Source organism: Numida meleagris, chromosome 10 (genome assembly GCF_002078875.1).
Source record: "Numida meleagris isolate 19003 breed g44 Domestic line chromosome 10, NumMel1.0, whole genome shotgun sequence".
Taxonomy (NCBI): Eukaryota; Metazoa; Chordata; class Aves; order Galliformes; family Numididae; genus Numida; species Numida meleagris.
In genome coordinates, this window is record NC_034418.1 from 2,524,153 (window position 1) to 2,537,671 (window position 13,519).

At 55.4% G+C, this 13,519-nt stretch overlaps 2 protein-coding genes across 4 annotated transcripts in view; one reads left to right on the forward strand and one right to left on the reverse strand.

The window, feature by feature from the left end:
- SLC38A8 (solute carrier family 38 member 8) lies at window positions 156-4,179 on the forward strand. Its single transcript, XM_021408883.1, has 10 exons — window positions 156-248; window positions 606-654; window positions 789-1,016; window positions 1,088-1,232; window positions 1,346-1,450; window positions 1,623-1,680; window positions 1,808-1,922; window positions 2,068-2,215; window positions 2,297-3,439; window positions 3,580-4,179. The coding sequence occupies exons 1-9, from the start codon at window positions 156-158 to the stop codon at window positions 2,553-2,555; spliced, it is 1,200 nt and encodes a 399-aa protein (XP_021264558.1). The 3' UTR covers window positions 2,556-3,439; window positions 3,580-4,179.
- Window positions 4,243-13,519, reverse strand: part of NECAB2 (N-terminal EF-hand calcium binding protein 2) — a 50,947-nt gene continuing 41,670 nt past the window's right edge. For 2 of the 3 annotated variants that reach the window (XM_021408824.1, XM_021408826.1), the window contains 7 exons: window positions 7,211-7,347; window positions 6,247-6,365; window positions 6,067-6,146; window positions 5,428-5,484; window positions 5,204-5,316; window positions 4,957-5,034; window positions 4,420-4,624 (listed from right to left, as the gene is read on the reverse strand). In XM_021408824.1, the coding sequence (XP_021264499.1) occupies window positions 4,426-4,624; window positions 4,957-5,034; window positions 5,204-5,316; window positions 5,428-5,484; window positions 6,067-6,146; window positions 6,247-6,365; window positions 7,211-7,347 (783 nt within the window). In that variant the 3' untranslated portion in view covers window positions 4,420-4,425. The other variant, XM_021408825.1, reaches the window with a different exon arrangement.

The following is a 13,519-nucleotide window of genomic DNA, read 5'->3' on the forward strand; positions in this document are numbered from 1 at the left end:
ATGGGGACCGCTGGAGGGGGACAGAGTGGAACATGCTTCCCTGGCCCAATCCCCTCCAGGGCCATTGGGAGATGGAGGGGGGTGAGGGCCGACCGCTGCTGGGGCTGCAGAACTCGGGCAGCGCTGGGCTCTCCTCTGCTGGTGCTGTCTTCATCATGCTCAAGTCTGCGCTGGGCGCCGGGCTGCTCAGCTTCCCCTGGGCATTCAGCAAGGCTGGGGGTGCCATGCCTGCCATCCTGGTGGAGCTGGTAAGGGAATGGGGGATACCCAAAGGGGTGGCTCCGGGATGGGGCTGGGGTCAAGGATGGGGACAGGGATGGGAATGGACGAGGATGGGGGTTGGGATGGGGATGAGGACAGGAAGGTTTCAGTGTTGGCAGAGCCTGTTTGGACATTCCCAGCTCTGCTGGGATCTTGGCAATGATGCCCAAAAGGAAGCTGCAGTTGTGGCTGAAGTGGGATCCGGTTGAGAGGAGGGGTTCAACTTTTCACACCCCATTTGTCACCGGGGCTCTGGGACCCTTCCCACGGCAAGGCATGCAGGACCCATGCCAGGACAAAGGATGCACAAACTGCTGCCACCATTTGCACCTTTTTCTTTTTAGCTACAACTTGTAGCTAAGCTAAAGCACTATTTTGTTGTTGATCCCCTGCGTACCCTGAAAACCCCAGTCCAACCCCACATGGAACTCTTTCTCCTCCTCCTTCCCCTTCTCCCTGGGGCCACTGCCAAGAGGACGTGGCTCGCACCGGGGCTGACCCACACCCCCTCTGGGTGTCCCCGTGAGGGGCCGGGTGCTCCCGCTGTGTCCCGCAGGGCTCGCTGGTGTTCCTGGTGAGTGGGCTGGTGGTGCTGGGCTACGCGGCGGCGCTCAGCGCCCAGCCCACCTACCAAGGCGTGGTGCGGGCGGTGTGCGGCCCGGTGGCGGGGAGACTCTGCGAGCTCTGCTTCCTCCTCAACCTCTTCATGATCGCTGTGGCCCTGCTGCGGGTGGTGGGCGACCAGCTGGAGAAATGTGAGCTCCTGGGGGCTGAGGGGCGTTGAGGCGCTGCCTGCGGCGCGCTGGGTGCAGCTGGCTCCCTGCAGTGTGCGACTCGCTGTACCCGCCCGGCGCACTGAGCGACAGCGCCCCCTGGTACGTGGATCAGCGCTTCACCCTCCCGGCGCTCTGCGGCCTGGTCATCTTCCCACTGTCTGTGCCCAGGGAGATCGGCTTCCAGAAGTACTCCAGGTACGGCCGCATCACCCTGTGCTCGCAGCGGTCCTGTGCCGGGGTGCCATCCTGCAGGTCCCTCCTGGGCCACGTTCCCTGCCCGCCCCCCCCTGATGGCCCTGTCCCTGCAGCATCCTGGGCACGCTGGCCGCCTGCTACCTCACGCTGGTCATTGTCCTCAAGTACCACCTGCAGGGTGGGAGTCTGGGACTCCCGCAGGCCGCCCGGTCCCCCAGGTAAGGCAGCGCCATTATCCCCTGACCCACCCCAGTGGTGGCACTGCAGAGGTGGCAGCCCCCAGCCAAACTGGCAGCTGGGAGGTTCTGCAGTGGGATGGCTGTTTCCATCAAGGTCCCCTCCGCCACCGGGACCTCGCTTTCTTTGCTCTTCCTCCCCACCATGTCGCAGGGCCTCCTCCTGGGCCTCCATGTTCAGTGTCATCCCCACCATCTGCTTCGGGTTCCAGGTATGTCTCCACCTATAGGGTGCTGTTGGGACGGGTTCCCTGTGGGGAGCTGCAGGCAGGAGGTGTCCCTGGGAACACCGCTGTGGGCTGCAGCAGGAAGGGAGGTGGCCGTACTGTCCCCTTGCAGTGCCATGAGGCTTGTGTGGCCATCTACAGCAGCATGCGCAACCAGAGCTTCTCCCACTGGGTGGCTGTCTCCGTGCTCTCCATGCTCATCTGCCTCCTCATCTACTCCCTCACCGGTAACCCCAGCACTGCCACTTCCAGTCCTGGAGGCCTGCGGGTCCCCCACCCTCCTTCCTGCTGCTATACCCCACTCCTGCTGGTGGCATGGGACACTGTTGTCCCTTCCCTGGTGACAGGCCATGGCCATGTCCCTGGCTGCAGGGCTCTATGGCTACCTGACCTTCGGTGAGGATGTAGCCCCTGACATCTTGATGTCCTACCCTGGGAACGACCCTGTTGTCATTGTTGCCCGCCTGCTCTTTGGCATCTCCATCATCACCATCTACCCCATTGTGGTGCTGCTGGGACGGTGAGTGGGCGCTTCTGGGCCACTCCTATCCCCTCAGTCCCTCCTGTGTCCCCTGCTCCCTAAACTGTCCCCACCATCCAGGTCGGTGGTGCAGGACTTGTGGGCACACCCCAAGCTCCGGGCCATGCTAGTGTCTGAGGGGCACGAGCGGCAGAGCCGGGTGGCACTGACCATCTCATGGATGGCCGCCACGCTTGCCATTGCCTTGTTTGTCCCTGACATCGGCAAGGTCATCGAGCTCATCGGCGGCATCAGCGCTTTTTTCATCTTCATCTTCCCAGGCAGGCAAGGGGAGGGGGAGGGATGGGGGGCTGCGGGGCCCTTTTGGCCATGTTCTTGAGGGCTCTGTACCCACGAAGTTGGAGCTGAGCTCCTGTGCTGGTGGCAGGGCTGTGCCTGGTGTGCATGACGGGGACACAAGCCATTGGGGAGCCCAAAAAGTGAGTGCAGGCTTGGGGGTGGGACAGGGCACAGGGTCCCCCTGGTTGATGGTTGAGGCATGGGGTCCCCATGGGAATATGCGCGATGGGGTCGGAACCCCATGGGGAGGGAGGGTAGGGGATTTGGGTCAGCACTTAATGTGGAACTGTGGCTGTGGTGGATTGGAGGTGCTGGTGTGGGGGCATCGCCCAAGTATAGGGCATTGGGGGTGTGCTCAGGCATGAGGGATGTGCATGGGCTTTGGGGATGTGCCTGGGTGTCAGGGATGCCAGCGTACCAGGGATATGCCCAGGCCTTGGAGAGGTGCCCACACAGTGGAGGTGTGCTCAGGCATCAGGGCTGCATCCAGGCATCAGAGATGTGTCTGGATACCAAAAATGTGTCTGGGTACCAGGGACTTGCCCACACACTGGGGAGGTGCCTGGTTATCAGGGATGTGTCCATACATCAGGGATGTGTCAAGGTTTTGGGGATGTGCCCAGGTTATGAGGGGATGTCCCATGTACCAGGGATGTGCCTGCATGGGTGACTGGAAGGGAAGGAGGGCCCATGGGGCTGGGACCCCACAGCCCTGGGGTTTGGGCTGGAGATGCTGGGGGGCGGAAGGGCTTCGTGCTTAGTGAAGGGTTGCCCTTGGGTGCTCGCTGGGCACTGCATCCCCACTGCTGTGCCTGGGTAGTGTCTGGGGCCGTTTGGGGAGGTGACTCCCCCCCCCGTTCTTTGCTCCTCTCCCACCTGGCGCTGGTGACCCCATGATGGAGGGAGCAGCAGCACAGCCTGGGGGTAAGTGTCACACCTGGGGGGCTCAGGGTGGCACCAGTAGCCACTGTGAGACTGCCCCAGTGGCAGCGCAGTGAGGACAATGGTGACATCCCGGGGGGGGCTGCCAGGCTTCTGACCGAGCGTTGTGTGTCATTGCACAGGGGCTGGAGCAGCACGGGACCCTGCGGAAACCTACAGCTGAAGCAGGGGCTGTGTCCCACCGCCCTTGTATCCCTGCAGGGCTGTGCTCATCACCTGGGGTGTCTTCTCAGTGCTGGGGGGCACCTTCGTGTGCGGGCAGAGTGCTGCTCTGGCCGTGATGGGGCTGTTGCGTTGAGAGGATGTCTACCCCCGCGTCCTCCCACGTCCCCCACCGCCCAGACACAGCCACACTGCAGCTGTCTTCCATCACGGTTTATTCAGTATCATCAATTCTGTTGTTCTATTGTTAATAAACGCTTGGGTAGAGGGGGGGGACACCTTGTGAGGCCCTCTCATCCCCCCATGGGGCTGGGCAGGATGGGATAGGGTGTGCACAGACAGACAGACAGACTGGCACACATGGACTTACAGACCCTGGGGCTGGGGGAGCAGCCATCCCTGGGCCTGTGAGGCACCCGGTGCCACCCCACTGGGGCCCCATGTCCCCCACAGCTCTCCACCCCTCCTCCCTCCCCTGTGCTGGGTCTACCCATCAGAGACCCCCATACCTACCTCCTGCACACCGAGGGGTCTGCTCCCACCATATCCACCTCATCACCACACCCCCCCAGGCCCCAAAGAGCCCACCCCATGTGGGGAGAGGTGCCCCAGGAGTGGGGCAGCAGAGGGTGAGGTGCTGCTGGTACGGGACAAGGGGGGTTCCTTTGCTGCAGACAGGTGACAATCATCCCCTCCCCCCCCGCCCCAGCCAATGCAACAGGTGTCTGGCAGGGGCTGGGGGGCACAGCCAGGTCCTCGCACTGTCAGACTTGGCTCAGGGTGCACCAGGCAGCTGCAGGGGGACATCACTTGGAGTCACCCAATGTCACCCCAGCATGCATTCCCCCAGCCTCACCACCCACTGTGCTCCCCACTGCCCAGGGGCTGCTTGTGCCCCCACCCCGGGTCCTACCTGGCACAGCCACGCTGGAGACGGCCTCGGGCTGGCTCAGTGCGTCCACTTTGACGTGCTGGAAGCCCTTGCAAGTGGCACTCTGCAGGTGCCTGCAGTGGGTCGCAGCCCAGAATCACCATCCTGACACCCCCAAATCATTCCACACAGCTTCCTCTGAGGGAAAGCAGCTGGACCTCTGCTCCCCGTGCCCTCTCCCCAGAGCATCCCCATGCCCCCCATCCCTTAACCACCCAAGCCCACTTGTCCATCCAGCCTCTCCAAACCCTGCAGACACATCCCTGGGACCCCCACTCCTGCCACCAGAAAAGGGACAGCAGCCCCCCCAAAATGCCCAAGGCACCAGCTCAGTCAAGCTCTGTCCCTACCCCACCAAGATTTTCCAAACCCCACAGCTGGCAGCTACCCACCCACCCCACTCTACCTCTTCCAGTCCTCCTCGGTCTCCCAAAACTCATAGACAATGAAGGTGACTCCATCAGGCAGCTTGACCGCAGTGACACTGGCAGTGGTGGGGGGAGGGTGAGCCGCTGGGGGGCATACCCAGGCCCCACAGCCCCCCCGTGGGAGCACCCCCAGCTGTTGTCCTTGCAGCCACTGAGGGTGCCCTCAGCTCCCAGCACCCCAACCTCCTGCTGACCCCATCCCCAGGTGCCCCCCTGGGTACCCACTGGAAGCAGTCCCGCTCTCCAGCCACGCTCTTCAGGTACTGTTTCAGGGAGCTGCAGAACTCGCCCAGGTGCTTGTGTGACACTGTCATCTCGTCCCGCACCAGGAGGAGGTACTGGGGAGGGACACAGTGTGGCACATGAGACCTGATGTGTGCACCATTCCCCCCAGGGACACCATGCTGGGACACCATGGGGCGATGATGGCAGCACGGCCACATGCTCACCGCACAAGCTGTGCTCTCACTGTCCGACAGCCGCTGGTGCAGGTCAAACCAGAGAGTCTGCAAAGGGGAGAGGGAGGATGGAGCAGTGCGTCCCTCTGGGTGGGTGTCCACTGCCTGGGGACAGCCACTGAGAGAGCCCTGGCTCAGGAGGAGCACTGCAGTGGTTTGGGGGCAGCAGTGCTCCATAAGGGGGGAGGGGAATGGATTCACCCCCTGCCCTGGGAACACTGGAAGTTTGGAGGAGCCCAGCTCAGTGCCCATGGGAAGCACCAGGTGTGAGCTGGCATCCAGGGACACATGGCACAATGGAGACCTTGGTGAGGTCTAGGCCAGAGACCTGGCACATGGCTCCAGACCCCTCCCATCAGAACTGCCCCAAACTCCAACACCGCATTTCTCCCAAGGGAAATCACTGTCCCAAACCCTTCTGCCCTGAAAGCGTTGGGCAAACCTCGAGGGTTTCAGAAACACCTCTGGCACCTAGGTATTCCCTCTGCCTGTCCCTAGATGGAGTAAGGCCACCTCTGCGAGAGGCTTCACTTCCTTCATCTGTAGGAACACACAGTTTAAGCAAAGCCCACAGCACCATTGCCAATGGTGGAGGTGGCTGGGGCAGTGCTCAGCGAGCATAGTCCCTACCTTGTCCTCCAGCTTGCCGATGAGCGCGGCCAGCCTGCCGATCTGCCCCTCCAGCCCATCCTGCCTGCGCTCAGGGGCACCTGTGAGGACACACAGCAAGAGGTGCCCATGAGCATCCACCCAACACCTGGGAATGTGCCGCTGCGGGCTGCTGGGGCAGCGGAAGGAATGTCCACTCACCACTCTGGCTGCTCTTCCCACGGCCCTGGGGCACAACCCGGCCGGGAGGTATGTAGCTGGGCACAGGACTGTCGTACCAGGGCTCCGTCAGGGCGAGGCTGGCTGGGCCAGGGCACTGCCTGCAAGGGAGCGGGTGCTGGATATGGGCTGCGTACCGACGGGCTGATGTTTCACAGCCCTCTAGTTCTCTGCTTTTTAGGTCACCTCTGACGCAAGAGATAGTTTTTGGTTTTTTTTTTTTGCTGTTTTTTCGTTTCTTTTTTTTTTTTTCTTTTTTTTTTCTAGCGGTTATCACCATGAGAATACAGCTCCAGTGCCCTTCGTGATGAGCTGGGTCCACACACCAGGAAACAATAGACAGTGAAGACTTTCAGCAGCTCTGATTGCTTCTCACTTCCTTCTTGGCACTCCCAACCAGCCCATGCTATTCCCATGTGCTCTGCACCACACCTTGCTGGAGCCTTCCACCATGGGGAGATGAGAACACTGGACTCCTCCCAGTACAGCCTGGGGACACCCCAGCACACATGACCCTCTTGGTTTGGATATGGCAGAGCCACTTGGTCAGCATCCAAGAGTGTCCCCAAATAGGGCTGTTTGGGCAATGCTGCAGGTACCCCTCGGTATTTCAGCCCTGGCTAAGATAAATCTTGAAGCAATCTCCTCCACTTTCCCCAGGCTCTCCCCTGAGGATGGGGGACAGGGATGGGGATGGGGATGACGATGGACAGTGAAGTGATGGGGAAGAGGGTGGGAATGAAGACAGGGATGGAGACATCGCAGGCTGTCCCAGCACACCCCAGCCACGGCCACCAGGTCCCAGGGGTGGCTTTGCTCAGAGGAAAGTCCCAAGAGCTCCTGGGGAAGCTGGGAAAGGCAGCTGCTCCACCAGTTCCTCTTTGTCCATCATCCCCATGAGCCCTGTAAAAGAAGAAGGGATGGAGGGGATGGGGCAATGGCTGACCTGGAGGGGTTGGTCTGCTCATCAATGGCATCCACGGCACTCTCCACTGAGCTCAGCAGAGACTGGGTCTGGTTGGCCGTCTCCTTCAGCAGGAAGCGGGTGACAAACTGGTCCACATTGCTGCCGCTCTCGTACACCTGTGGGCAGGGACAGCATGGTGACACTCAGCTGGGTCTGGCGGTAATCACTGATAAATTAACTCAAGTGAGGTAATGCGACTACCTTTACTTCATCCCTGCTCCAAACAGAGTTCCATCTCACCTTGTTCAGCCTCAAAGAGGTTTTCAAAGAGATTTGTCCCCATTGATTTGAATTGAGCAAATTACATCTTTTTTTTTGTACTTTTGTGCAATAGAGGCTGCCACGGTAAACTAAACCCTCTAGAGAGGGGAAATAATTTAACAGTGTTTTACAAGCACAACTGATTTTCTTAAAGCACTTGGAGTCTCTTCACCAGCACAGCCCTCCTGCTGCTCTGCCTTGTGCTCCTCCCACCTCCCATGGGCCACTAGCACAACTGGACCAACACCGGCACAACCAGACTGAAACCAACGCAGCCAGACTGACACAAACCCAGCAGTCTGACACCAGCCCAAATAGTCCAATGCTGTCCCAGCACCACCCTCACCAGTCCAACACCAGTCCAACTGATCTCACCCCAGCCTAGCTGGGCCAACACCAGCCCAAGCAGGCCACACCACATGATGTTAACCACCCATCAGTGTCTGATAAATAATTGTCAGTAGAAAAGAAAGGCTGGGTGGGGTGCTGAGGCCATACAGATGGTGCCCAGATGGTCCAAGTGGGTAGGACAGGAAGAGCAATGAACCCCGTGCCAGCCCGGGCTGCCCACTTCGTGACAGTAGCCCAGCAAAAACATCCAGAAGAATCCCAGTTGCTCATCTGTTCTGCTGTGAAGAGGAGCAAGTGTCTCCAAAAAGGGCTTCAGGTTGGGTGAATTAACTGGGAGGTCCCAGTCCACAAGGACATTGTGTGGGAACATTTGCTGAGCATTCAGGTGGGGGAAAGGATAGATGCATTCCTGAATATTGCTGAATTTCTGAACAATCTCCCACTATTCACACTCATGCTAAGGAGGGGGTATTAAATTGACAAATCTCCTTGGCAAAAACATATAATTGCATTTGGGATCAGAACCCACTTCTTCAGCATTTTCCCCTCACTGCTGATTCCTCCCTAAAGCCACGCACATGGGAGCCTGTCCAAAACCAAGGCATAAATACATTAATCAGGCACTTGAGCAGGCTTGGCTACAATTACAAATGAATTTTGATTAAGCCCCAGGAACCAGCCCTGCTCTGATTGCAGGTGCTGGGGCATCACTGGAGCAGTGATGAGCCCCTCTGCAGTTTTCCTCAGCTAAAAGGAAAGGCTGAGCTGGGCATAGTCTCTTTTTATGAGGCTGGAAACAAATTGATCAAATAAACCAGGAGCTGTGATGCAATTTGCCCCCAGTTTCCTGCTGCCCTCCAGGACTCCATTACTTGCATCCTACCAGCGCCACCACACAATTTCTCATCAAGTCAGGCACACAAGCCTGCTCCCTTTGGAAAATAAAAGGTATTTATGAAGGTGTGGACTATACACGCACTCTATCTCTGCTCTGGGACACCAGATGACCTGTTGCCTAACAAAGCAGAAAAGTGATGTTTGGTTCTTTATGAGCCACGAATCTTCTTACTGTGGCGTTTCCACAGGTTTCGCCTGTGCCAGTGTTCATCCTGAGAAGCTTGTCTCTGCCCTCTCCCGTAAGTCACTGGTTTGATATGGTGGTCAATGAAAACCCACAGCCCCGTGATACTGCAGTTTCCACAGGAAGAACTGGAAGTACTGTATTTTTGTGGGCAGAGGTAAGCCATGAGGTTAGAAATGAGGGAGCTTAAAAAGCAGCTGTTTGCTGCTGATGTAAACAGCTGATTGCAGAGCTATTAAAATCCCCGTGCATTAAAAGTGATTTCAGGATTACTTTCTTGAACTGAGCTTTTGAAAACCTGAGCAGCTATAAAGCTCTGGGTACAAGGAATGGGCCAGGTGGCTGAGAAGGCAGAGCTGACGTCCCAGGGAGCACTCCCTTACAGCCACAAGGATGAATCCAGGTTATTCCCCAGAACCACCCTTGTTTCCTCCCTGAACCAGTTGTTTACCTCCACTAACACCTTGGTGCTTTTGAGCTCACTACAGATATGAGCAGGAGTCCCACGCGGGTTCGAAACCAATAGCTCTGAAATGAAAATGAATGATTTTTTCTCTTTTCCCCACATTTAACGAACAACTGTGGCTATTTGCCAGCCCAGCTGTGACATTTGCACTCAGGAGCGTGCTCAGAGCTCCTCAGCAATCCCTCCAGCTCTGCTGGAGCAAATGTCCCCTTTTGGCATTGTGAAAACAAGTCATTAAGATGACCAGCTCCAGAGGAATCCTTCCCATGGTCTTATTAAAACATTTGTTAGCCTGTCCTAGGGAGATGTAATGAGGTCTGGTCTTATTAATTCTACCCCGAAGAGATATTTCCTTCTTCTTTTGCCCGAGAAGTTAAAATATTTATGGGGATAATAAAATAATTGCCGCTTTGTGACAGCAGACCCTGGAGGGGTGTATCTCAGAAAGCTTATCTTTTTCATCCAACTAGTTCATTAGTTCAACACTAGAAAGGCTTTGGCACATGAGGTGCTGCCCTGCCGCACAGTATTGTGCTAGCAAGCCTGGTCTGATGGTGCTAATTAGCAACAGATCTGTGTTTGTATTAGAGGAGCGAATTGCAGCGGCAGAAGTCTGACAGGAGATGCTGAACCCTGCTTTACGCTATGCTAGGCTTCAGTGTCTCCTGAGACTCACCATAAGAGCATGTTTTCTCTGCAGCCTGAAATTCTGGCACAGATGAAAGAAAGCACCTTGCCACCCTCTGCCCGTGGAAACCCAGGCTGTGATTTCAGTGTCTTGAGCTCCTGGACCTCCTGATACTGGAGCCAAACCTCCCCCATTGGGTGTCGCAAACTGGTCACCAAAATAGGGCTACTGTAACTGTATTCCTGCGGGGATCACATGGTTGAAAAAGGAGATTGTCAATGTATTTGAGCGTCTCAAAGACTCTCTGCTGGCATTTCTAAAGGTCACCATTCAGATCGTTAAGGCTCCAGGATGTGAAGTATAAATGACACTCATGGGCGCTGAGAGCCCCGCTGCAGCAATTTGCCTTGCAGAGCCCCAGCACTGAGCCCCAGCATTCCCAGCACTGCCTTTGGGTGACAATGGACAAACTGGGTGACATTTGCTGAGCTTGGGGACCTGGCAGCCTCTCCAGTTGCTAAGAACACCGGCCCCAGCTGAAGCACACCAATGCAGCCAAGGCACTGAACTGATGAGGCTGCTCGAGAGAAATCAAGGCCAATTCTGTTCCTCCAATTCTTTCTTTAAAAAAAAAAAAAGCCAAACCAACAGCAAAACCTATTGGCATGGCCATGAAGCACCTCTACCTAGCCTCCCCCTGGGTGACAGCAGGCTTATCTCCCACCCACCCAACCCTTCACAAATCAGGCGTGTAGAGCAATGCTGCCTCAGAGCAGCAATTCTAATTCCTTGCTCGTAATTGCCTGCTTTCTTCCAAGAGATTTTTTCTTGTAATTAGAATAACACCCAGACCTTCCTCTTGCTCCTTCCCCGCTCCGCACTCTTAACTCCCTTCAGAGGTGGAGGCTGAGAGCTGATTGCCTGGCATGTAATCAGTAGCAGAAACCTGAGGAGAACAGACACTTAAATATTTGATAAATGAGAACATTACCATATGAAAGACCCTCAGCCTTCCTGAAACGGGGGGATGGGGGGGAAACAAATGAGACAACTGTTCAGATAAAAAGAACTATGGCACTGCATGGATTTTAAAAATTACGATTATAAATTCCTCCTTTATAAATCCCATCACACTGTGCTGTTCAGGACCTCTTTCAGACTGCACAGGTTCCCCTCTCCAGCCATGTTTTGAGGCCAGGGCTAGGGGGCTGGGGGCTGTCCCCAGAGGAAGGCAGGACCTGATGAGGACAGCTCAGTGTCACTCCTCTTGACCCAAGTCCTGTTACCTCCTACAGTGCCCTTCCTTAGCGGTTTACTGCAGAACATCTTTCTCCTTGGTATTAGAGGAAATTCCTGTATACAGCAAACACATCTTTATCCATAGGATGCCATAGAACAGCATTTTTATACCTTGTCCATGTAGTTGCTCCCTCACCATACAACTTATTTGGTTCCAGGAGCAATAGCCTTCAGATGGGAGGGGGGGAAGGGGAATCATAGAACCACAGAATGGCTTTGGTTTGGAGGTGACCTTAAAGATCTTCTAGTTCAAACCTGGGTGCCCCCACCACCTCAGCCTGCCCAGGGCCCCATCCAGCCTGGCCCTGAGCACCTTCGGGGATGGGGCACTCACAGCTCTCTGGGCAGCTGTGCCAAGGCCTCATTGCCCTCTGAGCAAAGAATTTCTCACTAAACCCTAACCTCAGTTTCCCCTAATTTAATTTAGAGTCATTCCCCCTTGTCTTATCACTATATACCCACGTAAAAAGTTGGTTCCCTTCCTGCTTATAAGCTCCCTTCAAGTACTGGAAGGTCACAATGAGGTATCCCCACAGCCTTCTCTTCCCCAGACTGAGCAAGCCCACCTCTCTCAGCCTTTCTTCACAGGAGAGGTGCTCCAGCCCTCAGATCATATTCATGCCCTCCTCTGGACCCACTCCAACAGCTCTGTCCCTCCTGCACTGGAGGTTCCACGCCTGGATGCAGTACTCCAGTCAGAGACATACAAACAGAATAGAGGAGAACAATCTCCTCCCTCATCCTGCTGCCACTCCTCTGTTGATGCAGCCCAGGATGCAGTTGGCCTTCTGGGCTGCAGGTGCACACTGCTGGCTCATGTCCAGCTTTTCATCTTCCAGGATCCCCACATCCTTCTCAGCAGGGTTCTTCTCCCATATCTTGGATTGCCCCGACCCAAGCACAACACCTTGTTGAACCCCATTAGGTTCTCATAAGCCCACTTTTGAGTCAGTCCAGGTCCCTCTGGAAGGCATCTCTTCCTTTTGTGGTGTCAAGCGCACTACTCAGCTTGGTATCATCTGCAAACTTGCTGAGGGAAGACCCTACCCTACAGGAAGTCTATAAGGGCACGGTCAGCAGGATCTCCAGGGAAGATGCTTTCCTTCTTGCAGTGAGAAGGGGAACATGAATTCTGCAGTAACAGAGAGGCAGAAGAGCAGTGAATAAACATATTCATTTAAAAATAAGCTCCAGGAGAGCCCTTCTCAAGCTGCATCTCCCTGCTGAGCTTGGCAGCCTGGCTGGATGTGGCACGAGGCCCCACGGTCTGGCAAGGAGAGTACTCTGGATGGCATTGCATGGAGAACCGATTTCTACTCTGGAGTCCAAGCAGGAAAGCTTGGGAAAATTCAGTTCCTGCAGAGTGAAATATTCCCTTCTTCTAGGATTTCTGGTGAAATCTGTTTTGAAATTCACTTTGGAAATGCTTTCTGGGAGGCTGAATGAATGCCTTGTTTTCTCTTGGATTATTCCTGGAAAATTCAGATGCATAACTTCTACAGAAATTCACATTGTTTTGTTATCTTGCTATAACAAACAATATTGAAATCATTCAGTATTTCTGAACAAAAATATTTAATTCAGTTTGCATGGTCAAGTCACTGGCTCTCACCAACCCATTCGCCAGGTGTCACTGTCAGGCCACGTCTTACATAGACAGGGAAAGCAGGTTTTGGTTAACATACAGCAGTGCCTGAGAAACCGTATCAGGTGAAACCTTCTTCTGAAAGGAGAGTGGGAGGGATTATTTTAAGGGCTATTTCTACTGATTGCTTAATCTTGAGATGTCATCTCTGAAAAAGAAGGAGCATCATATCTGGTAAGCTTAATTTTGGCAGGTAAGAGTGCAAACAAGAGCACTATGTATTGCTGCTCTGGACTGTGCAATGGAACAAAACAAACCCCACATCCCTGCTTTTTAGCTCCTGAGTACAGCAGCAGATGGTGTGCAGTGCTGGCTGTTCCTCTGCAGGCACTGCTGCTGGAGAAGGTGATGGGTGAGCCACAACAGCACCTGTTGCAAGGCACGAGGAAGCATTATTGGGCTCTGAACCTGCTGGCTTTGGAGGTGGGTCATGGGGGCGTGAAATCAGCTGCTGTGTTGGCCTCCTGTGCTGGGTGAGAGCTGAGGAGAGTATCCACCTGCTCACAGACCCCAAGGGAAATCAGGGACACAGTCATTTCCTCAACAATGGAAAGGAT